General features: G+C 43.0%; 2 protein-coding genes and 1 long non-coding RNA gene across 7 annotated transcripts in view; 2 read left to right on the top strand and 1 right to left on the bottom strand.

Annotated features, from left to right (window-relative positions):
- Positions 1 to 26,246, top strand: part of PRDM16 (PR/SET domain 16) — an 888,295-nt gene that overhangs the window by 43,284 nt on the left and 818,765 nt on the right. The window lies entirely within an intron of this gene.
- The window catches only part of LOC117349067, a 67,493-nt gene that overhangs the window by 22,314 nt on the left and 18,933 nt on the right, over positions 1 to 26,246 (bottom strand). For all 4 annotated transcript variants that reach the window (XR_004537106.1, XR_004537104.1, XR_004537103.1 and 1 more), the window contains one exon: positions 13,425 to 13,502. This is a non-coding gene — a long non-coding RNA (uncharacterized LOC117349067). The remainder of the gene's footprint in view (positions 1 to 13,424; positions 13,503 to 26,246) is intronic.
- On the top strand, positions 4,286 to 5,576 carry LOC117349065 (actin-1-like). Of its 2 annotated transcripts, XM_033922006.1 has the most exons (2): positions 4,286 to 4,295; positions 4,462 to 5,576. In XM_033922006.1, the coding sequence occupies exons 1-2, from the start codon at positions 4,286 to 4,288 to the stop codon at positions 5,574 to 5,576; spliced, it is 1,125 nt and encodes a 374-aa protein (XP_033777897.1). The 2 variants fall into 2 exon arrangements, with proteins under 2 accessions (XP_033777897.1, XP_033777896.1); XM_033922005.1 differs by lacking the exon at positions 4,286 to 4,295 and having other exon boundaries at positions 4,440 to 5,576.

The raw sequence follows: 26,246 nt of genomic DNA, 5'->3' as shown, positions 1-26,246 counted from the left end.
TCACTCGCTTCCCTCCCCTCTGCAGTTCGGGAGGGGAAGATGTCAGATTGATATTCAGGATTTTAGCATCCTTTATCACCAGCATTAGAGAGACAGATCTGAGATAGTAAGGGGAGTTCACTGGACAGATTATGAAAGGCTTTCTTGTGGGTCTTCATGCTGTTATTGAAAAAAAAAAAAAAAAAAGGTTGGAAGAGCTATTTCCTCATTAATATGGAAACATGACATTACTTTCAGCAATAGTGTTGGTTCAAAGAGCAACCTTTTTATAATGAAACTTGAGTGTAGGATTTGTATGTTATCAATGCTTGAAACTCAGTCACTTTTCTAGTTAAGAGTGCAACAATGAGGAAAAGCATCTTTCATGTGTGGAACTACAAGGATGATGTCTCCAGTGGTTCAAAAGGCTGTGTTCTTAATGAAATCGGCACCAAGGCAAAGAACCCAATGAACAAGGGTTTCTGCAGAGCTGGGAGAAGTCCTTTCATGAAACATGAGATCATTTTGCAGTAGTACATTGGAAGGTTATTACTGGTAGGTCAAGAGAGCACATATGATGCAACTATTGCAAGACTCCAGGTAGTAATTTGTTTTTACTTTAAAAAAAATCATTTGCATCTAGAAGTTGGTCTTCTGACCACTATACAAATGTTCACTGAGAAACTAACACCAAACCTTTATGAACACAGGCGTATTGAAACCGCTATCCCAAAATAAGTGAACATCCTGTGTTAAGTATAGATGGAGCCACCAATCAAACAAACATAAATGAAAATAATAATAAATAATAAGGAGAAAGTGGAGAAAAACAGACTTCAATATTATGGTTCTTGGACACTACAAGCGTCCTTTGGAAACCCATGTCATCATAGGTCTGTGAAAAACTCCACATAACAAAAATAGAAGATCATTAAAGAAGCTCTGGGACTCATTACCAGAGGATGAGGTAAAAGCAATTAGTGCATGTGGGTTTAAAAAAAGGTTTAGACAATTTCCTGGAGGAAAAGTCCATAGTAAGTTCCTGGAGTAAAAGTCCATAGTCTGTTCTTGAGACTGACATGGAGGAAGCCACTGTTTGCCCTGGAATCAGTAGAATGGAATGCTGGTACTAGTTGGTGTTTCTGCCAGGTACTTGTGACATGGATTGGCCAGTGTTAGAAAGAGGATACTGGATTAGTTAGACCATTAGTCTGACCTCCCATGCCCATTCTTATTTATTTATATTAAAAACTTCTGTTCCACCTAAGGTACTAATTGGATTACATCATGAACACACATATTACATTGAAACCAAGGACAGGTCAAAACATACTCATGCATTTTGTTGCCAGCTACCATAAATGTAATTCTTAAAAATAAGCTTGCACAAATAAATGAGATTTTAACAGTTTTATTACTACATAGCCTAAGAGTGACTAGCAAAGCGTTCCAAAGTCAAGGTCCCAGCAATCAAAAATGCAGAAGATGTAGAGGGCCATTTTCAATAGGATGTCTTAAGTCCAACTTTGAATGTTTCCCGCAAGATGTCCAAAATTGGAAGCGGACAAACGTCCATTTTTGATCAGGACATACAAATAATTTTTGTTTTTTTAAATTGCCTACTTGAATATCTTGGCGCCAGAACATTCTAGACCACCAGGACAGCTAACTTTATTCACCATTTTCAACCACAAAAATGGCCGAGTTAGAAGTGATTTAGCCTGGAATCTCCTCTCCCATGGTCTGGCATCTTTCTCTCCTACCCTCCCTCTTCCCGAGGTCTAACATCTCTCTCCTTCTCTCCTTTCCTTTCTGCGGTCTGGCATCTCTCCTCCCTGCAGTCTGGCATCTCTCTCTCTTCCCTCCTTCCCTTCAATTCTGTGATCTGACATAGCTCTCTCTCCTTCCCATTCTAGTAATCTGACACCTCTGTCTTCCCTCCTTCTCTGGAATCTGACATCTCTCCCTTCTTTGAGTCACCTCTCCACCATCATGTCTAACAGTTCTCCCTCTTCCTCATGTATACCATCTCTCTTTCCCTCCCACTCCACACACCTAGGTCCAAGAATTTTCTTTTTCTCTTCCCTCACCCACCGGCAGCATCTCTCTTTCCCTTCCTTTCTAACCCCCAGCCCATGCAGCCTCTGTCCTTCCCAACTCTCTCCCAGCCTATGCAGCATCTGTCCTTCTTGCTTTCCTAACCCTCTCCCCCTGTAGCCCTTGCAGCATGTCCTTCCCTCATTCCCAATCCTAGACCTCCCCTCTCAACTGGATCCTACGGTTCAACTTGTCCCCAGTTCTCGACTCCCTTATCTATCACCTCCCTGCCACTGAAATCTTCGGGCATCCAATGACGCAACGAAGCCAGCTTCCCGCCGTCAGCCTGCCCCATAAGTGTTCTTTCTGCAGCACTTCCTCTTCCCGCGTAGGCAGGAGACTGCAGAAAGAACACTTCCGGGACAGGCTGACGGCGGGAGGCCAGCTTCGTTGCGTCCGTTGACTGCCTGAAGAGTTTAAATCTCGGTGGCGGCGAGGTGGTAGGTGGGAGAGACGGGACTCAAGGAGGTTCCTGGAGATGGTTTCACTAAGGGCTCCTTTTACAAAGGTGTGCTAGCGGTTTTAGTGTGCGCTAAAATGCCACGCACGTTAGCTGTTACCGCATCCTTTTAAGCAGGCGGTAGTTTTTCGGCTAGCGTGCGCTATAGCGCACGCTACTATTGTGCATGCGCTGAAAATGCTAGCGCACCTTCGTAAAAGAAGCCCTAAGTGTAGTGTCAGGTGCACCGGCGCCGAGGGCTGCATAAAATGGCGAGGCGGGCCGGATTCGGCCCACGGGCCTTGTGTTTGGCACTTGTATCTTAGAGCATTATTCATTCTTTATGGGCCTTCTTCTGTTCATCTGTTCCTCCCTCCCAAATATCCTCCATGTGTGGGGTGGGGGGGGTTTTAGGGGGGGGTTGGGGGGAGGTGTTTATGGATTTGTCTGTGTGCAATGACTCCAAGTGTAATACCCACTTTAAAGGATCTTTACCTTCCTATAGCCACAGGTATGTCTAGAGTCCATTTCATGCAATCTCTGTCTTTTATAACTATTTGAGACTATTTTGGCCTGTCTGCAAATTGCTAATTACCCGTAGCTGAGCTAGTAAAGGTCACTTTAGGGCAGTTCACTAACAGACTAGTTTGCCACTATACTACTACTATTTATTATTTCTATAGCGCAGAAAGGCGTACGCAGTGCTGTACATTTTAACATACAATAGGCAGTCCCTGCTAAGAAGCGCTTACAATCTAATTTAGACAGGACATTTCAAGGTTGGGGAGGTTATAGCAGGTATAGGTAACTGACATCAGTGAGGGGGAGTTAAGAGTTGAAAGCGGTTTCAAAAAAGTGGGCCTTTAGCTTGGATTTGAACCCTGCCAGGGACGGAGCACGACGTATTGATTCAGGCAGCCTGTTCCAGGCATACGGAGCTGCAGGAAAGATGGGACGGAGTCTGGAGTTGGCAGTGGAAGAGATACATAAGAGTCTTAAAAAATACAATATAAAGCAAGGGGCTCAAAGTCCCTCCTCGAGGGCCGCAATCCAGTCGGGTTTTCAGGATTTCCCCAATGAATGTGCATGAGATCTATGTGCAGGCACTGCTTTCAGTGCATATTCATTGGGGAAATCCTGAAAACCCAACTGGATTGAGGGACTTTGAGATCCCTGGGCTAGATGGACCATTGGGCTGACCCAGTAAGGCTCTTCTTATGTCAGGGGTGTCAAAGTCCCTCCTGGAGGGCCGCAATCCAGTCGGGGTTTCAGGATTTCCCCACTGAATATGCATGAGATCTATGTGCATGCACTGCTTTCAATGCATATTCATTGGGGAAATCCTGAAAACCCGACTGGATTGCGGCCCTCAAGGAGGGACTTTGAGATCCCTGATCTAAAGGGAGAATTTGACTGGAGGGCTTCATACCAGTGGTGTCCAATCTCGGCCCTCGCCAAGTCGGGTTTTCAGGATTCCCCCAATGAATAAGCCTGAGACCTATTTGCATACAATGGAAGCAGTGCATGTAAATAGATCTCATGAAAGGAAATCCTGAAAACCCGACTGGATTGCGGCCCTTGAGGACCGATGTTGGACAAGCCTGGTTTATACCAATGGACACTTTATACAGTTAGAGATGAAGACTGAATCAGCAAATCACGATCAGAGGTGACCCAGCTGTAATGACCAAGCCCATTATTGCTCAACTGAGAGCATTGTTAGGTATTCTGGAGGGATGCAAGAGCTTAGATAAGTAGTAGCATCTAACTATGGGTGATGGTGGTTTGAAAGCTTGCGTGACTATCAGAAGATTGTTGAGGTAATGTTATTTGTAACACTGTGAGATTGTGCTCTTTGTTACTTGCTAAGGTGCTCAAGGCAATATATGAGAAATCATTGCCAAGTCGGCCTATTGCGGTAGACATGACTGATCTGAGATTCTTAGATGTCCCAGCTATTGTAATTGACAATGGATCGGGATTATGTAAGGCCGGTATATCTGGGGAAACCACACCAAGATCCATTATTGTTCCGGTCATTGGCAAAACAAAATCCAAAACCAATACAGCAGGAGGTTGTTTCTCAAAGGATTACTATGTTGGGAAAGAAGCCCAAGCCAAGAGAGATGTCCTGCATTTGAAATATCCCTTAGAGCGTGGTATCATTTCATCTTGGGATGACATGGAAAAGATCTGGAAATATGTCTACAAACAAGAGCTTAAGACCAAGCCACAAGAAAGGCCATTGCTAATGAGCGAGCCTCCTTTGAACCCGTTACACAATCGAACAAAAATGACTGAAGTTTTATTTGAAACCCTGAAGGTTCCAGCAATGTACATGTCTATCCAAGCTATCTTAGCATTGTATGAATCGGCAAACACTACCGGTCTAGTTCTAGACTGCGGAGACGGTGTAACCCACGCAGTGCCTATCTTTGAGGGCTACTGCTTACCCCATGCGGTTTCCAAGCTGCATATCGCGGGCAAAGATATCAATGACTATTTAAAGAAACTTCTTTCAGACAGTGACCACTCGCTTGAGTACACCACTGACAGAGACATTATAAATGATATCAAAGAGCAGTTGTGCTACGTGGCCCTAGATCCAAGTGAAGAACTGAAGAAGGCAGCTAATGAGATCGGCAAAAACTTTGAGCTGCCTGATGGAAATAACATTCAAATCACCTATCAGCTCTTTAGAACCCCAGAGCTCCTCTTTTCACCCTCAACCATTGGGACTGAGGCACCCGGGGTTCACAAAATGATCTTTCATAGCGCTATGATGTGTGACACTGATATTCACAGCACTCTTTATGGAAACATGGTCCTGGCAGGAGGCTCCACCCTCTTCCCTGGATTTCAAGAGAGGATTCTAAAGGAGCTGCAGCTGCAGGTCCCAAGTGATGTTTCAGTCAGGATAGTGGAAACTCCTGACAGGAAGATCTCTGCTTGGGTTGGAGCCTCTCTTATTACGTCCTTAACATCGTTTAAGCCAATGTGGGTGACGAGCAGCGACTACAAAGAGTTTGGACCTATTGTGGTTCAAAGAAGGTGCTTTTAAAGGAGATCGACAGCAGCGACTGTTCCAGATCAGATTACCAATGTCCAAAACACAAAACAAAACAAAAATCATAGGTGCTTATATGATGAGTTATTATGGAGTCAGAATAAGTGGTCTATTAAAAAAAAAAAAAACCCTTACAAAAACTATTTTTAAAAAAAAACTATGCTCCATTATTAATTTGCAGACTACATTATAATTTGTATGAAAGTTCAAGTACTTTTATTCTGGGGGATTGGTATGTTTATCCTGCAAATAAAAAAAGAATGTAACAAATATGAGTCTGGAAGCTGAAGGGCAAAGGCTGCGACACTGAAGGAGTGTGAATTACCGGTAAGCCATCAGGTATGAGGAGCTGCTAAAAAGTTCTCAGCCCAACCAAGAAGAGAGTGATGAGGAGCCATGAAGCTTACAAGTTATTCCACACTTTTCTTGACTCTTTTTGTTTCAGTGAGGCAAATGCATCTAGTAAATGGACACAGGTATAGGGAAACCAAGCCATTGTGACATCACCGATGAGGCTGGCTCTTAGGCATTGGTGGAATAAGGCATTATGACATCACAATATAAGGGGGCCGCTGAAAAAGAAGAGAATGATGAGGAGCCATGAAACTTACAAGTTATTACACACTTTTCTTATTTGTTTGCTTATTCATTCATTCATTCAATTTTTTTAGCCCATCCTCCCAAAAGAGCCCAGAATGGATTACAAGTTTACATACATAATATAGATTAGCGATAGGATAGAGTATGGACTTCAACTAAGGATAAGATATACATATTATGAAATGAAATGAAAAGTGTGGAATAACTTGTTTCACGGCTCCACGTCATTCTTTTCTTGGTTGAGCGCAAACCGTATCCAAATTTAGTCAAACGAGGTGTTTAGTTATTCCCTCCCAATGCTCAGAAGCAGCATACAAATCTAACTCTGCCCTTACTTTTGGAAATCTAACGCCAGCTCAGAGCTAGGATAGGATTTTCAAGAAGAGCTTCAATCTGCACTTCCAGCTCTCATCAGAAATTTCATGTCGCAGCGAGCTTTTTCGTGCTTGTTTTTGTTTGATCATGGCATGCAATGTCATTGCGAATGAAAGCCTATTCCTACTGGAAACTGGGGAGCCACCAAGCAGAACGTAGGCGCACACCCAATTTTGGTTGGGCCTGGGCCCATGGCAGGTGGACAAAAGAACCCCACTCACCACACTCTGCCTGGCATCGCTTCCCTCCCCATCCCCCCGCCCCACCAGTGGTCTAGACACTCAATATGGCCCTCGGGTGATCCGGCTGTCAACTCCCACCCACCCCTCACTTGCAGGCAAGCCAGACTCTCCCCCTCCCCCCAATCCGTGTACCTTTTAAACACCACTTTGCTGTAATGAGCAGTCACTGACAGCCATCCCTCTGAAGTAGGCCCACCTATACAGAGACAGGAAGTTGCATCAGAGGGGAAGATTATGAGCCGATGCTGAGTCGTTTGCATCGGTCACTACTTGTTAGCGGCGAAGTGGTGTTTAAAAGGTATGTGAGGGGAGGGATGCTGGAGGTTTCAGCTGACGGGGATCCCCAAACCCAACCAGCCATATCATAGGTCTTCAGCAACCGAGGCCTGGACCCACCTTGGTCCACCTGAGGCTACGCTACTGCCAAGCAGACAAGTTAGCTGGCTATATTTAAACAGATCATTTTAGGATAAGTTTCAGCCATGACTTAACATTCTCTTGAAGTAATTTTGGACAGTTAGGAAGGAAAAAAAATCTGCCACTCCCCGATATAGGGAACTGGATAAATACAGCTAGGGTTACCAGATTTCTTCTTTTTTTAAAAAAAGAGGATACATGGCCCCACCCCATTCTGCCGCCCAACCCCACTCCACTCATCCCTGCCTCCACACGAACCACGTGTCTCCTTCCCCGCGCTCGGGACCGTGTCTTGGACATCCTCTGCGCATGTGCAGACATTGACACAATGCGCAGAAGACATCCCAGATACGGCCCCGGGCTCGGGGCCTTCCAAAACTCAGACAAACTGCCAGGTTTTGGAACTCCCTCGGACACACATCTGGTAACCCTAAATACAGCAGTTTTGAGATACTTCCAACTCTCCAAACCACCTGGACCCACAATCCTCCCCTCTGCAACTCCAAAGTGCTTTTCACTCTCCCTTTCTCAGAAACGCATCATCCATGGCATTTCTGATCCCCTTTTAAACCTCTTCAGTACTCTCCATTCCTGCAATCATTAATGTTGTCCAATGCTTCCTGGACAGGAATTCGTTTAGTTCTGTGAAACATCTATGGCTACTACCTACATACTTTGGAAACTTTCAAACCAATATTCAGGATGTGACACTAGTGGGTTGGTTGGTTGGTTGTTTTTTAAGCCAGTTGTTGCAAGCTTTTTATACCCAGATAATAATAATAATAATAATTTTATTTTTGTATACCGCCTTACCCAGGGAGTTCTAGGCAGTTCACAACAAATAGATGAGTTACATACAGTGCAGTTGAAGAAAGAAGAACATAACAAGTCAATCGAAGGGTCAAACTATTTTCCATTGACAATTTAAGTGAAGGAAGGGCTAATACAGAGCTCTGGTCCATGCTTAGGTACTGGTAGTGGCTGACCAAATTTCAGTTTCGGTTTTGGTTATGGTGCCAAAACCAGCCCAAAATTATTTTTCTGAACAGTTTCAGTTTGGCCAAAAGGTTAGTTTAATTTTCGGCTTTGTTTCCAAAAATGACCATGAATTAGCGATAAAATAACGCATCTTTAAAGTAGTCCACGTTGATAACTACACTTGCTGGACCAAGGTGCATAATTTTATTCACATATGGGGAGGGGCCAATTTTCACAATGCCCATTACAATGAGTAAAGCAGTGTTTTACCCATGGAAAAAAGGCTTTAGAAATCACCCTCGGTCCTATTCTCATCTATGTACATCATCTGGTATTTGTTCAAATTTAATTTGCCCTTTAGATGCCCAGTTCTCCAGTTTCACAGGGTCCTCCCGTGATTCCTCTAAGGCTGCTCATGGTTGCACCCCACTCATCCTCTTTACTTAACCAACAGACTTTTCCAATGCCAAATTCTTCACAAACCACTCTCTAAAGTCCCTCTAGGCAAAGATGGTATCCTTTACTGAAATGTTTCAACTAGTCTTTTCTCACATCTAGCCAAGCCAACTTCCATCAATCTTTGTTCCACAAGGGCGTAAGAGGATACTTCTCAGTTATGCATCTTGAGGGTAGAGAGATCTGGATGTTGGTCAGTTGAGCCAAAGAAAGCAATGTTTTTAATTCCAAAAAAAGGTGTATTTAATGTTTAAAAAAGGAAAAGAAAAGAAATGTAAGTAATTTGGAATAGCAGACACACACCAATCAACTCCAGAACACTCCCAGAACCTAAAAATATCCACTTCTTGCCTGAGCCGTCATTGTATGGCATTTTTCACATATGTAACTAAGACAAATAACTTCCTAAAACAAAAATTTTTTTGCATTAATTTAGTTTTATGTGACCTTTTCAATATTCCAATATGCCTAAGGGTCCCAGGTATGTGGTGTGGGTAAACCTAACTACAGTCACAGAAAACCAAAGAAAAACAAGCAGAGTCCACGGATGCCAAGAAAAGACAGTCTAGGACTGTGGTCGGTTGCCTCGAAGGGTCAGGAAAGCATGAAATTATGCCCTTAAAATGTCGCAGGTTTTACTTCGGAAATTCTTAACAATTCGTCTGAAACCCACCATTGTTCAAATGGCAGGAGACACCGGCTTGTGAAACAATGCTTGGGTTATATTTTAAAAAATGTGCTCCCTACATTTTCTTAGGGAGATTTCTGGAGAAAATCAATAGTTCTGCTCGACCCAGATTTAAAGATTTGTTCTGGGGTTCTCGTATGAAGCTGAGAAACGTAATCCCGTCAGACAACAGGCAAGCTTTATGATGTGCCGTAATACCAGATTAAGGGTTGCTGGAGATATTCAGTAGAGATCAGGTGAAATGCAAACCCAAGAAGGGGAAATGAAAAACAGTCAGACAGGCTATCGCAAGAGTTTGACATGCCAACCATATTAATGGGGGATGATATGTATACACAGAGGGAGTATTAACCACAATAAGAAGTGAGACCAAAGCATAATGTAGAATTCTAATTGGTTTATGCATGTCCATTGCCATTCCAAGTTAAATTATGCATTTCAAGTCCAGGTTAGACCACTGAGATCCTAGACATGGTTGAAGCAGCTTGGAATCTTGGATGGTACAGACACGGGGGAGAGAATTGGGAAAAGCCAGACGACTAAATGAAAACCGGCTGCTTTATTAGAAATATGGGTCATGAAGTCACTCACAAGAAACATACCGGCATGAACATAGCTCACGACACAGTAGCTGATGTTCAATAACGGCTTCGCTTGCAAAGCCATTCCTTAAAGCAGGGCCTCGCAAAATTTGCGAAGCCGCAGCACACTAAACATGGTGGCCGCAGGTCTAGGCATCCGTAAGTGCGTGGACATTGATATGATGACATCACGCTGATGTCCACACATGCGCCAAGGCCCTCCAGACGAGTCGCTGAGGGTGGAGGTGGGGGCTGGAAGGAAAGAGGCACAGAGAAAGGGAGAGGCGCTGTCGCCGGCTGACAGCCTGCAGGACGTGCTTCTCATCGCAAGAGACATGTCCTGTAGGCAGTCAGCCATTGCCAGCGCCTCTCCTGCATCTTATGGCGCACCTGGAATATCGGGCGGCACACAGTTTGCGATACACTGCTATAAAGTGTGCCTAAAGTTAGATGCCAATAACACACACAGATTTGTAGACTAATAACATTTACACATGTAATTGACGCCAGTATTATAGGCACGGGTGGGCCTAGGCCCATCTACTTTGGCCTCAAGCTCATCCAGTAGTAGCTGATGGGGATTCCCAGCTCCACTAGCTGAAATCTCCTCAAATCTCTCCTGCTGCGTACCTTTTAGAGAGCCAATCGTCGCCGGCGGTAAGTGGTGTGACCAATACACCCTGCTCACGCCAACTCCACAGCCTTCCTTCTGATGCAACTTCCTATTCCGCATAGGTGGAGTACGGCAGAGGGAAGGCCGTGGTGCTAGCGAGAGCAACGTGTATCGGTCACGCTTCTGGTGAAGATCGGCTCTCTAAAAGGCATGCAGCGGTGGGCTTGAGACACCAGAGTGCCAGGAGGGGGAGAGGGGGAGGGCAGCTCACCCGGACAGGAGAGGGCCAGCTTGAGACCCTGGCGTTCGGGGGGGGAAAAGAACAGTCCAAAGCACTGGCGTGCCAGGGGTGGGTGCTGGATCGCCTGGGCAGAAGAGGGAGAGGTCTGCCCACGTGAGTTGGATCTAGGCCCGCCCAAACTTGAGTGTCTGGCTACACCCCTGATTGGTGCCAATAAGTGGTAGTTATGCACATAACCAAAATGCTATTCCATAAAATGTATATTGAAATCTCTCACCCTTAAATTCTATATATGGTGCCCTTATTTGGGCATCCAAATTTGGGTGTGACCTTAAGATGCGTGGCCACTTAACTGGCTAATGAGCTGTTAACCATTAAAACTTGTATTCTAACAACCAATTGTGGATGTTAATTGGTACCAATTAGGATTTGCGCATGCACCTGGTGTATAAATCCCATAGTGCACAACCCTAAAGGGGGTATTACCATGGGAGGGGCATGGGTAGGTCAGGAGTATTCTAAAAAGTTGCACCAAGTGTTATCGAATAATTGGTCAGTGTGCCCAGCTTGGGCACCACGATTTACGCCAGGTGTAAATCTGACACCCAGAGAATTGCGAAGGCCATGTTTTGCTGTATAAGGACCCCAGAGTGTCTAAGAGACATTTCTGTTGGAATAGTTAGGGACAGGGATGTGAATTTGTTAGAATTCAGTCCGTTCATTTGGATGCTCAAAAATGCTTGTGCATGTCAATCACTTATACTTGCATAGACTTGCTAATTAATAGACATATATTTGATTTGCACATGCAAAAAAAAGTTCTAGTGAGGATACAAAGTGCACATCTGAAATGATTGAGTGAGAAAAAGATGAAATTCTCTTTCACAAACACACATCAGGAAAAAAACTCAGGCAATACACAAACAAATCACTATAATGGACTGGGTCCTCTCAAAAATTACAATCAACAGGCAAGAGAAGAGGACTTTAAGAATGAAAATTCTTGCTAATTCAAGATACACTAATGTGCTCTCAGAGACCTGTGCTTTCCAAGCACTTGAGTGTTTGAAATAAACTTCTACAGGTGTAAGGTTTCATTCATCGAGCAATAGTGTTCATAAATTTGTGCAAAGTATGGTTCCACAAGTTCTCATAAAGTGCTGCATGCAATAAATTAATAATAAATAAGTGTTAAAACTCTCGCACTTATCTTTTTAGAAGTAACTTGTGACCAAAATAGTAGCTAGATGGCTAAACGCCCTACACGACATGGGCTTCATCAGGGGTCTTGAAGTTATTAATGTGTAACTCAACTTTAGTTAACACTTTATGAGAACTTGTGGAACCATACTTTGCACAAATTTATGAACACTATTGCTCGATGAATGAAACCTTACACCTGTAGAAGTTTATTTCAAACACTCAAGTGCTTGGAAAACACAGGTCTCTGAGAGCACATTAGTGTATCTTGAATTAGCAAGAATTTTCATTCTTTCATCTTGTGTGTGTGTTGCACATCCCTAATTAAAGGGGTTCTGGCTGTTTGAAACTCCCATTCTTGACACCTTTGGGTATTTATACAAGCAAGAGATAGGAGCGGGCTGCCACGGGGCTCCTGGGAGCATCTTGTTAGGTGATTTTGTACTAAAAAGGGCATCTTAGTTTATGGAGCAACCCATCACTGACCGGTAACACTGATTTTAAATGGAACTATGAGGACCACTAGGGAAGGTCAGAAAAACCAGTCAAGAATCTAGATTGTTTGATAACTCTGTGCTTCTGCCTTTCTGTATTTTGTACCTGATTTTCACCTCCACACCCTTTCCTTTCTGACTATAAAATTATTATTATTTTTTCAATTTAAAAAATGAGAGTAAACCTTTGACAATGTACTCTGCTTTATTGATAGACTGCTCTTGCCACGGGCATTTTGATAAGTTTATAACATTTTAAATGTATAAACACAGTTGTGAAAAGATTCACAGAAACAGCAAAAGAAAATGATACCAAAACATAAGATGTGACAACTAAAAATAAAGGGTTTAAAAAAAAAAATTTCTTTATAATGTGTGTAGGTTTTATGAGTTGTTGGGTTTATTGGGGGGTTTTTTTTGGCTTATCTGAGGGTTTTCACTATTCAGAAGAATGAAAAATATTTGGTGGCATTTTGTTTTCCATGACGACCTGCCATTAAAGCATGGATTCAGCTGGGTCATCCTAATCAGGTAATCTCTCAAAAACAATGCTTTTTATCTCGGTGTTATTATTACCCCTCAGTTAGAAATGTCTTGTGCTCCTTTTAGCCGCTTGAAGGACTTTTAAAACTTTATTTAAGGGCAAAGCTGTGGCACATTGAAGTAGCTGACATTTGCTTATTATTTTGCCAAAGAAGCAAGGGCATGCAAATTAAGCAACAGAGAATTTTGCTTTTATTCATAAGAAAGCCTTTCTGATTCCCCAGTCCCCATTTTCAGAATCCTAAATACATCTCTCGCAGTATAAATATTTGTTTTTCCTTTATTTTTCACCATCCTCTCAACCAACCTCTCCAAGTCAACGGAATAAGTCTGTGTAAATAAACCATTCTTTCTCGTGAATCATTTGGAATTTATTGCCAAAGTCATACATATAAAAGCAAAGACATAACTCACCATGACCAAGAAGCCCTAGGTTCTTTGGTCAACTCATAAGCATCCTTTGTAGTTTGGCTACTGGATAAGTTTGGAAGGCTGCAATAAACAAAGAAAGGTACTATATTTATGAAGGATTCATTTGCATTTTCTATTTACCTTTCATTTTTATTTTTCTCGTGGGGAGACAGGGTTGGGGCATTTTCCAACAGGCGTGCCTTATTAAGAGGTTCAGCAAGGCCAACTCGCCATAAACACTGTTCCCTCTAATTTGAGTGGGAATCCTTCAACTGCATTGCTGCAATAATGTGTGTCAGACAGATTCCCTGGAATCCTGAAGAACTTGCCTGCCCCTCACTATTGAATATGTGGTAGTGAAACAGCACCCCCCACTGGCAGGATTGTAGATGGAGAACTCCCTTTCAGTTTAGAACACTGGTCTCAAACGCAAACCCTTTGCAGGGCCACATTTTGGATTTGTAGGTACTTGGAGGGCCTCAGAAAAAAATAGTTAATGTCTTATTCAAGAAACTAGTCATTAAGCCCGTTACATTAACGGGTGGTAGAATATATGTCTGTCTGTCTTTGTGTCTCTCTCCCTCCTACTGTCTCTCTCTCTCTCCCTGGCCCCCTTTCTCTGTCTTTCTGACCCTCTCCCTTCCCCTCCAGGTCCCTGTGCAGCAGTAGCAGCATTTTCACCCACCCCCCTTCCCTACTCTTACCAGATGTGGCCTGCTCCTTTTGGTCCCTCCCCCTTCCCTCCCGTGGTCTAGCCTGCTGAAAGGGCCCCCCCTTCCCTTATCGAGTTTCCCGCAGGCAAGCCAAGCTTCTTACCTTTTTTTTTTTTTTTTCAGTCTGTTTCCCTCCCTCGCATGGCTTGCGGCTGGAGTCTCTTTGGCGCGTCCCTGCCCGGCCCGCGGTCTGGCCTAATCCGGGCAAGTATCGCTGCGGCTCCTCACGATCCCCACCAGCGGCGGAAGCCTTCTCCGACGCTGGTGCGGCTCATGAGAGGAGCCGACACCGCTGGTGCGGCTCATGAGGGAGTCCAACGCTGGCAGCCATTCCTTTCTAGGTAAGTGCTGGGGACCCGCGCATGCGCACTCCTGCGGCCACGGAACTACATCTCACAGATCAGAGATCATGGAAGCACGCAGTATGAGTGCACATGCGCGGCTAGCTTTTTATTATATAGGGTGACAATTTTGCATGAGGTTTATAGTTTATAAATCTTTCCTTTTGGCTGTCGTAATTTTATAGCTAAAGAGCCATATGATCAAGAAACTTTTATTTTACATTTGTGATTATGATAAACATACCGAGGGCCTCAAAATAGTACCTGGCGGGCCACATGTGGCCCCCGGGCTGCGAGTTTGAGACCACTGTCTTAGAGGGTGCAGTGTCTGCAAGTCACATTTCTTGCCTTTACCTGTAAACTGCCATCTGATCCTAATTTTATATTAAATCTTCACTAAAGACAAATGATTAATTATAAAGTTGTAGGTGGTACAACAATATGAACTTGTAAAATATGACCTAGATAATGTAAACCAGATAACAAGAGAGCATAAAAATACTGCAAATATTAATTATGGCCACTGGTCTTCCTTGAATATTGGGGACAGGCCTTAATTAGATCAGGATTGTGAGCAATGGCTTTGAAAGAAAATTTATATATTTTGCCTCCAAAATACGTATCTTTAAAATACCGCTTTTGATGAATATTTGGCTGTATATAGGCTGTAGAGGGGCATTTTTTTATATGACATCCAAGTCCGAGTTTGGACATTTTGCGGAAAACACACAAAATCCAGCAGTGGACAGGGCCATTTGCAAAAACCGGAACAACAACGTTCTGTTTTGAAAATGGCCATTTCCTGGTTGTGTTTATCCTGAGTGTATCTTTTTGAACCATTTTTGAAAAAGGCGCACCCAAAAGAAAAATACACAAAACAAGCCATTGGGATGTAGGACGGGGCCAGCATTTACTGTAGACTGGCCACACAGACACTGCAGTGAACTTCACATAAAAAGGCCCAGGCACACATCTCATCATCTAATCTAATCCTTAGGTTTGTATTCCGCATCATCTCCACGTTCGTAGAGCTCGACGCGGTTTACAGTAGGAGAAATAGGAATGAACTACAACAGAGGGTTAGAGGTAGAAGGGTGAAGAAAATTTGGAGGACTTGGGATGCCAAGATATAAGAGTTTGCTTGATTCCTATGTTGGAGGGAGACTTACATTTTTTGAGAAAAGCCAGGTTTTCAGATGTTTGCGGAAAACTTGGAGAGAGCTCAAGTTCCGAAGAGGGGAGGTAAGGTTGTTCCAGAGCTCAGTGATTTTGAAGTGGAGGGAGGTCCCTAGCTTTCCTGTGTGGGAAATGCCTTTTAGCGAGGGGAAGGATAGTTTTAATTTGTGGGAGGATCTGGTGGTATTAGGGTTTGAGGAATTCCAAGAAAGAGGGATAAAGGGAGGGAGGATACCATATAGGATTTTGAAAGTTAAACAGGCGTATTTATAGTAATAATAATAATAATAATAATAACTTTATTCTTATATACCGCCACAATCTTGCGACTTCTAAGCCCTGGACCCTGGAGATTATCGGAAGCCAGTGGAGCTTGGGCAGGAGCGGGGAGACATGGTCAAATTTACTTTTAGCGAAGATGAGCTTGGCCGCGGCATTCTGAATCCGTTGGAGTCTGTGGAGGTTTTTCTTAGTTAGACTTAAGTAGATAGTGTATGGTGATCTCTCTAAAATCAACCCAAAACCTACTGGACCCAATAGCTCTTATGCCAGTAGGTACCACCTATATGTACGTATAGTAGGATTTGGGTGGGTTTTAGAAGGCTCACAAACAGTAGTCCATCGTACGTTTAATAGTTAAGAGTGGGATATGGACTGGAACACCCATCTCTATTATTCACTGCACCGTCCACAAGGCTACTCCAAAAATTTGCTTGGTGCTCTTCTAGGACTAGCCATAACATCTGAAGCTATCATACAAGCAGGTATGTACTGTTTCATTCACATCTTTAGGGGTGGGAGGGGGTCCGTGACCATTGGGGGAGTGAGGGGGAATCATGCCTTTATCCCTCCAGTGGTCATTAGGTCAGCTTGGGCACCTTTTTGACACTTATTCGTTGTCGTACATGGGTTGTAGCGTTATATGTACATTAACCACCAGCGAACTTAACATTCCTTTTAAAAATTGACCATGCTAATAATGACCGAATGAGATGAAAAAAGTTTTCTAAATAGCTCATGATCTATTAGCATAATGAACTGTAGCTTGTGGTAAAACAAATTTTAATGCAGACCCATTTTTACATTAACGCTGTCATCAATATATGTACTTTAATCTATGAGCATTAATAGCTGCTTTAAGGCACAACTAATTGGCAAAAAAACCCATAAAAATAATCCACAAAGTGACCTACAAAAACTCCAAGTAGTTAAAGGCTGCAATCAAGCAGCAAACACACACACACACACACACACAAACTTCCACTGTTGGCTGGCGTCATGTGGCGGTTTTTGTGTGATTGCAGCATTTTTAAATACTTGGATTTTTTTGTGACTTTTATACATGTCTCCCTCCGTATTCGCGGTGATAGGGGATTAAAAGACCCGTGAATACAGAAAACCCGCAAATAACTTTTTCATATGTTATTCGCGGTTACTATTAAAAACCGTCGTGGATATGGTGAAACCGTGAATAACAAAAAAGACCACATTCGCAATTGTAGTTGAAAACATTGGCAGGATTTATTGCGGGTTTTTTGAATAACACAGTGTTGTACATTAAACATGGGTGATACAGTATAGAGTACAGTACTTATCTCTTACTCAGTCAGTGTCTTCCTCCTCAACGTGGGAATCAGCGATTTTCTCTGTGCAAGATGGGAATCGGTGCTTGGAAAAATGCGCCAAAATTTTTATCTGCACTCATGGATGACATAATATGGGGGGAGGAGACAGGAAGCTAAAAACTGCAAATAATCGAAATCGCGAGTGCAGACACCGTGAATACGGAGGGAGAAGTGTATTGCTATTTTAAATATATAAGACAGGCAAGGGTCCATTAAGACCCCTGAAGAAGGCATTTTTAGTTTTGCCGAAACACAGCCCGTGTTGGGTCACTTGTAATTTTATATATTATTTGGTTTTTACTGTGGGTCACTTGTGACTGTTCATATCCTTTGTGGATTGCTTTCATGTTTTTGGACATTTATTAACCCTTTCAGGACCAAGGGACATATTTGTCCCATAACTTTAAAATCCTATAAATTTTGATTGGGATAGTCTACAGTTCTAAATTTGATATGTACGGATTCCATATGATACTGCCTTTATGTAAACAAACTGGTTCCGACATTCATTCATTAGCGTCGTTGCTAGATTGACGAGAAGATTCACTTGCCACACTGTCCATAAGCCAGAAGTGTGATTTTTTAAATAAAAATAATGATATTTCACAAAAAAAATCAATTTTTTGGCATCTGCAAGCCCTTTTTACCATAAAAATGTCGTCAAAACCACAAAAATTGGCCTACGATCCTTATGGTCCTGAAAGGGTTAAACGACAACTGGTACATCCGATCCTGTTTCATAATTTTTGTTTGTTTCATTTCTCTTGTGGGACCCTTTAGTGCTATTTGCGTTTTATTGTTTTGACATCTAATGGATATCAGTCTCACATTAACACATATTAATGGCTGATTCTAACAATCCTGTATATTGGCCCCTGAGTCACTTGTGTAAAATCACACTTATGAAGACCTATACAGAACCAAGATCTTCAAGCTCTTAATTCAGAGTTCCCTCCAGCTGCTCTGCTACAGTTACATGATAATTTTGTATTAAATTATGGAACAGCCACATAAGTTGTCATTTAACAGGTCACTAACCCACTGATGGGTCAACCTTTTAAAACTTATGACACAGCACAGATGGTGTTTACTTTGGAAGTCAACGCAAGATGGCTTTCGCCCATGAGACTTCAAAGGTCAATGGAGATTGTGTTGTAGGGCCAGAAGCACAAGGATGAAGACATTATTTCCAAATCAAAAAAGCCTCAAAGGGGACCAATGGGCTCCAACAATACTTAAGGCAGTTAACTGTAACCTTGGCAACAGTTCTGAGTAGAAGAAGAGTCTGAGAGGCTTCAGTATTCCATCAATTTGGAGTTCTGATGCTTAGCAACACAGTTTACAGAACACTAGCATTCACTGGATAGCCACAATGAATATGCATGAGATACATTTGCATGCACTATTGCATTAGGTCTACTATATGCAGATTTATCTCATGCATATTCATTGAACATATCCTGTAGAGTTTGCTACTAAGGCTGGGTTGTTCCAATACTATCCTATTCGCTGAGCAAATCTTGCCGACTGCCAAACCTGTCGCTTCTTTCTCAATAACATTGCCAAAATCTGACCCTTCCTCTCCAAGCACACTATCATCACCTTTCATCTAGACCAGGGGTAGGTAATTCCAGTCCTTGAGAGCCGGAGCCAGGTCAGGTTTTCAGGATATCCACAATGAATATGTATGGGATGGAATTGCATGCACTACCTCCTAGAGATGCAAATCCATCTCATACATATTCATTGTGGAAAGCTGACCTGGCTCCGGCTCTCGAGGACCGGAATTGCCTACCCCTGGTCTAGACTATTACAGCCTGCTTCTCAGGACTCCCACGTAACCATCTCTCTCCCCTTCAATCTGTTCATAATGCTGCTGCATGACTTATGTTCTGCAAGAGTCGCTACTCTCATATCACTACTCTCCTCAAGTCACTTCACTGGCTCCTCATCCACTTCGGCATACAGTTCAAACTCCCCTTATTGACCTACAAACACATTCACTCTATACCTCCTCAATATCTTTCCTTTCTTCTCGTTTCCTACAAACCTTCCTAGGAATTCATTTCATTGGGTAAATCTCTCTTATCTGTACCCTTCTCCTCAACTGCCAACTCCAGACTCTGTGCCTTTCTGCACCATACGCCGGGAACAAACTGCCTGAGTCAGTATGTCAAGCTCCATCCTTGGAATTATTCAGATTCAGACTAAAAGCCCATCTTTTCGAGAATGCATTTAACTCATAACCCTCTCACCCTAGGCACCCAAGAAACTCCCTAAGCCCCTACTTGTTCTGTTGTCTGTTAATTAGATTGTAAGTTCTATTGAGCAGGGACCATTTCATAAACGTGTTGATGTACAGCGATGCATGTGTTTATCAGCGCTATAGAAATGTTAAATAATAGTAGTGGTACCCATGAAAACAAAGATAAATTGTGGTAAGTAGTTTTGTTTCAGTCAATCAGATTGCATTATAAAGTCAAGATCCATAAGTGTAATTATTTTTAAATACATTTTTATGTTTGTTATTTTGTTTGCAAGATTAGACCAGAACCAACATCTTGGTGACAGAATTCAAGGAGTGTCATGAGAATAGGGGGTCACGACACTGCATTAGTGGGTCCACTGAGGTTGCTACTGCAACTTCTATGGATACACTGAGGTTCAAAGTGTTGATTAGAGTCGAACGAGCTTGGGAAAATCCATTTTGGCTTCAAGATTTCTTTCGAGCACGGTTTGCCACAATTCATGAGTCCCGTGAGAATAGGGTAGGCTCAAGCTCAGTGTAAAACAAACCCCAAGCACTTGGATATGCTATTTTGGTACTGCCAATCTAAAATAAATTGCAGTATGAAATATTTAATTATTTGCAGTTGTGGGATTTGTTTAGAGACCGTTGGGTTGTTGTGGTTCAGTGCTGTAGAGCAGGCAGACTTAACCCTTCATCATCCAGAAAGTCACTTTCCTGTGATTAATATATCCTAAACCATTTTGCCATTTATTCAGATTGATGGTCTTTTGGAAACGTAAGAACCCTCATAGACAATCACCCCTAATTCTAATTCAATTTAATTGCTTAACGAAACAATTAGCACTAATATCGGTTACCAAGAACATAAGAATAGCCTTACTGGGTCAGACCAATGGTCCATCAAGTCCAGTAGCCCGTTATCACGCTGGCCAATCCAGGTCACTAGTACCTGGCCAAAACCCAAGGTGTAGCAATATTCCATGCTACCAAAACAGGGCAAGCAGTGGCTTCCCCATGTCTTTCTCAATAACAGACTGTGGACTTTTCCTCCAGGAACTTGTCCAAACCTTTCTTAAAACCAGCTATATTATCCGCTCTTACCACATCCTCTGGCAACGCGTTCCGGAGCTTAACTCTCTGAGTGAAAAAAAATTTCCTCCTATTGGTTTTAAGAGTAATTTCCCTGTAACTTCATCGAGTGTCCCCTAGGCTGTGTAATTTTTGCCGGAGTGAAAAATCGATCCACTTGTACCCGTTCTGCTCCACTCAGGGTTTTGTAGACTTCAATCATATCTCCCCTCAGCTGTCTCTTTTCCAAGCCGAAGAGCCCTAACTGTTTTAGTCTTTCCTCATACGAGAGGAGTTCCATCCCCTTTACCATCTTGGTCGCTCTTCTTTGAACCTTTTCTAGTGCCGCTATATCTTTCTTGGATTACCAATTAGTACAAACGAAGCAGTTACTGCCACCGCTGGTGCTGAAACCCGCGCTATGCATTCATAAAAGAGGGGTGGTCAGTCCTTTAACAATAAATTATTTTTCTAAGCTCTTCTGAGCAGGGACTGTTTATTAAATGTCAAAATGTACAGTGCTGTGTATGCCTTTCAGTGCTATAGAAGTGATAACTAGTAGTAATCGTAGTAATCTATGTATTTAAAAAATGCTATTATCGTTGCATGCAGAGAATGCCGATGGAATCTTTAGACTCCCAAGAAACTTGCTTGAGTAGGTACAGTGACCGTATAGGTTAGAAAGCATGAGCCAAATGTAGCCTGCTGACTTTGTAGCTAGTGCTGTGCATTGCTGTGCTAAAGGACTGGGTTGGATCCCTGAGCACTGTTCCCTCTAATCCAGAGGTGTCAAAATCCCTCTTCGAGAGCCGCAATCCAGTCTGGTTTTCAGGATTTCCCCAATGAGTATGCATGAGATCTATTAGCATACAATGAAAGTGCATGCAAATAGATCTTGTGCATATTCATTGGGGAAATCCTGAAAACCCCACTGGATTGCGGCCCTCGAGGAGGGACTTTGACACCTCTACTCTAAGCTGAGTGGGTGTCCTCCAACTGCATAGTGTTTCTAATTGCTAGGGAACAGGCAAGTTCTCGGTCCCTCACTATTGAAAAATGTGATGGTGAAACAGCACCTCCCACTGGCAGGACTGTAAATAGAGGACTCCTGCATAGCTTAGAAGGAACAGTGTTCCTGGGCCTCATTTCTGAATCCTGAGCCAGAGGTAGCCCCTCGCAGTGGCGTAGCAAGGGTGAGAAGCACCCAGGTGATGGTGCCCTCCCCCGCCCTCCTCCATCCCCCCCCCACTCCTTTTCCACCCACCCCCTGATGTGCACGCGCACCCCTTCCCTAGCCCATACCTCTAATAACTTCCATGGCGTGAGCAGCGTCACTAACTCACTGCCTGCTTCAGCGTCTGCTCTCCCTCTGACACCAGTTCCTGTGCGTGGGACCCGGAAGTGACATCAGAAGGAGAGCCGACGCTGGTGTAATGAGCAAGTTGGAGTTGCTACTCATTCCATTGAAGAGGTACGGAGAAAGGGGGGGGAGTGAAGGATGCATATTTATTTGTTACACTTATAGCCCACATATCAGACATCTATGCGGATAACAACAATAAGTACATAAATCAAAAACAAAATATGACATACATCAACAAACAGAACATGGCAGATCATTATAAACTAACACCATACAGTAAACAATCTTAAACCTAAACCTGAAAATAATTAAAACCAAGCAATTACAAAATTACAAAATGGCCTAATTTGAAGAGGCAAGTCGAAAAAGTAGGCTTTCAGATTTTTTTCGTAAAAGAGCACCTTCGTAAAAGAGTCCTAAGTATGCCGCTTTGTCTAATATTGCTGTTTCAGGGTATTTGAAAGCAATCCGTATGTATTATCCATTTTTTTTTTTTCCTTTATGAATAACATATAATTTTGGTACCAACAAAATTGTTAGTATATGTTGAAGTGCATGAAATGAAACATCACATCGTGAATTATATCCTAAAATGTTCACCATCTGCCACTGTCAACATGGGCATGATTTATACCTAACATTTTATTTTCTTTATTTATTTTTTTTTCTTTGACAAGATGCATACACGTATTGGAAAATCTTGTTTATTTTTTTTCCATTTTGGTCACAGATTTGAAATGGGGGTGGGGAGGTGGGGAAAGAACAAAGAATCCCTGTATGTTGTTATTTTATTGAACGTTAACTATGGGGGCCTGTTTACTAAATGGTAAGATTTTATTTCTTTACAAATTTATATACCGCATACAACTATGTGGTTTCCATACCACATACATAAAATCTTGTTTCCCTCCGATTATCACATATAACATAATGCCAACATTAGCGCCATTAGGTACCCTAAATCGTGGATGCCTAGCGATGTCTAACTAAAGGCGAGATTCACTAAGGAAACCGATCAGGTACTGATCAGTTTGCGACCCCCCTAGCGGCCAGATTTCCCTCCGGCCCGATTCACAAACCTGTCCAGCGATCCGCTTCAAATCCGTACTGGGCAGGGGGCCCCGACTGCCTGGTGAGGTAAGATCAGCTTCCCTCTCTTCCACTCCCTCACTGCCCTCTCGCCCGTAGTGAACTGAACCCAGGCTGCGGGGCTCTAACATTGAGCACACCGGCTTCCCTTCTCCTCTGAAACAGGAAGTTACTTTATGAGGGGGAGGAGGAGAAGGGAAGCCAGTGCGTGCAATGTTAGAGCGAAATGAACCCAGACCGTGAAGCTCTAACACTGTGCGCACCAGCTTCCCTTCTCCTCCCTCCCCTCATGATGAACTTCCTATTTCGGAAGAGAAGCTGGCGCGCACAAAATTAGAGCCCCGCAGCTTGTGTTTAATTCACTTACGGGCAGGGCCGGATTAATGGGTAGGCCCAGTAGGCACGTGCCTAGGGCCTGAAGTTGTCAGGGGGGGGGGGGCCCGCTGAAGAAACAAATAGAGGACTTAGGGGTTTTTTTTTTCCTTCGGCAACATGAGCTCCCCGGGAAAGATCGACAGCACTTTAACCCCCCCCCACCCCCACCTCGGAAAGATTGCCAGTGCCGGGAGATCGACAGGGAGCAGATGCTGATGCAATTGTTATGAAGGGAAAGGGGAGAGAGACATAAGGGGGAAGGATACTGGATGGAATTGGGTTGGAGTGAAAGAAAGAGGGCAGATGCTGATGGAAGTGGGACGAAGGGAGAGAAGAGAGCAAAATGCCAGACCATGGAGATGTGGGAGAGGGAAGGAGAGGAGAAAGATGCCAGACCATTGGAGGAGGGAAGGGAAGTAGATGGATGCCACACCAATGGGGGGTGGATGAGATGGAAGGGAGAGGCAAACTATTTATGGAATAGGCATAGAAAGAGAGAAGATGCCATATGGAAGAGGCAGAGAGAGGGAAGACAGTGGATGGAAGGAAGAGAATGATGAGAAGATGAGGAAAGCAGAAACCAGACAACAAAAGTAGAAAAAAAAATTCTATTTGTCTTATTTATTTCTTTTTGCTTTAGGCTAAAGTATTATTGTAGCTGTGTTGATAATCGTTTATTAATAGAAAAAAGAAATAAGGTGATTCTGTTTATTGGACTAATTTTAATACAATTTTTTTTTTTTTTTTACACTAATTCAGAGACCATAACTCCTTTCCTCAGGTCAGGACAGGGATACAGTAACAGCAGTATAGATTTCTGACCTGAAGAAAGAGGTTTTAACCTCTGAAAGCTAAGTGAGAAATGTATTAGTCTAATAAAATAACAGTGTACTTGTGTGCCTAGGGGTTCTGGATGAATTAATCCTGCCCTGGTTACGGGCAGCGGGCAAGAGGGCAGCTAGGGAGTGGAAGAGAGGGAAACTCACCTGACCTCACCAGGCAATCAGGGGGGAGGGGGAGAACTGCTACACCCAATTGGGGAGAGAGAAGGAAGGAGGGAGAAGGAAGACCAGGGAGGGGAGGAGAAGGAAAAAAAGAGGGGGGTGTTGAATGGGGGGGGGGGGTAAAAGTTGGCTTAGGGTACCATAACCTCTTGATCTGGCTTTAAGTGACACCAGTTGACCCTTAGCAATATTCTCAGTATTGAGCAATAGTATGCACTATTGATGATTTAACCCCTAATGAAAAAATATTACAGCATGACACCAGCACCAGAGCAGGTACAGCAATTTCTCCAATGTCACTATCTGCAAAGTGCCTTCAAATACAATGGGGTGTAAAAAAGTTCTCAGCCCATCCAAGAAGAGAATGACAGGGATCGGATTCAATCAATGATCTGAAACAATGTCAAAACCTAGAATTTCATTTCTGCAAATTGGCACTTAACGAAATAAGATAAGTCTTTTCATCTATAGTGGCAAAATAACGCTCAGATTATAGGAAGTTGATTGGTTGGGTTGAGAACTTTTCAGCACCCCCTCATATGTAATAAAAATGAGCCAAGTATAGGACAAGCAAGCCATTGTGACGTCACTAATGAGGTTGGCTCTTATTGGTGGAATGAGGCGTTATGACATCACAATCTCAGGTCTGAAACTCGTTACCCTACCAGGGGGTGCTAAAATATCCTCAGTCCAACCAAGAAGAGAATGACGTGGATATGATTCAATCAATGATCTGAAACAGTGTTAAAACAGAGAATTTCATTTCTGTAAATTGTCACTTAATGAAATAAGGAAATGTGAAGAATGAAGAAAAAAGTATGGAGATGTTTATGGTTTCTTGTCCTTACATTGCTCTTACGTCACAGTCCCATCATGTTCAATCTGGTTTCCTGCTTTTCATTATGGGGGACTGATATCACCAAAAAGTGACTCTGCATTCCTTCCCCCCCCCCCCCCCAATGGATCTGGCAGCTAAGAGAACAGAGGCACAAATATCTCATCATACACCCACATTTATCCTGATTGACCTTCTATACAGTTTCTGTGCCACCATTTTCCTTAATAAAGATACCAACTCCCATCAGCACCCCCCCCCCTTTCTTTCTGCAAAAAAGAGATTAAATTGAATCCCTCCCCCCCAAACTGCAGGAAAATAGTTTCTATTTCTTAGAACATATTTCAGTGTAAGATTGTTCACAGTGTGATTTAATCTATATTATAGGGAGGGGGGAGGGCAGAGTAGCCAGCGGTACAAGCCCCAGCACCCGGAGGCTGTGGGTTCAAAGCTACTCTGCTCCCTGTGACCCACACAATCCACTCCCCATCCCCACTGCCCCAGGTACATCAGATAGATTGTGAGCCCACCAGGACAGACAGGGAATAAAATGCTTGAGTATCTGAATAAATTCATGTAAACCATTCTGAGCTCCCTTGGGAGAAAAGTATAGAAAATTGAATGGATAAATACACAAATCTATCCTAAAACGTCCCCTTATTTTTCACAATATTTTTAGAAAGCTTGAAACGATGTATTCACTATAGAAAGAGAATGCTGCATGTCTAAATTAAAGAGACCTCTGGGATAAACTTAATTCACCACTGCAGAATTCATTCTCTCTCTCTCCTTTTCTCTCTCCCTCTCTCTTTCTCCTTTCTCTTTCTCTCCCTCCCCCTCTCTCTTTCTTTCTTTCTCTCTCTCTCTTTCCCTCTCTTTCTTTCTATTTCTCTCTCTCCCTCCCCCTCTCCTTCCCCAAACCCCCCTCTCTCTCTCCCCCTCCCCCTCCCCTCTCTCTCTTTCTTTCTCTCACTCTTTCTTTCTC

Source organism: Geotrypetes seraphini, chromosome 15 (genome assembly GCF_902459505.1).
Source record: "Geotrypetes seraphini chromosome 15, aGeoSer1.1, whole genome shotgun sequence".
NCBI classification, from domain to species: domain Eukaryota; kingdom Metazoa; phylum Chordata; class Amphibia; order Gymnophiona; family Dermophiidae; genus Geotrypetes; species Geotrypetes seraphini.
This window is presented reverse-complemented; position numbering and strand designations above follow the sequence as displayed.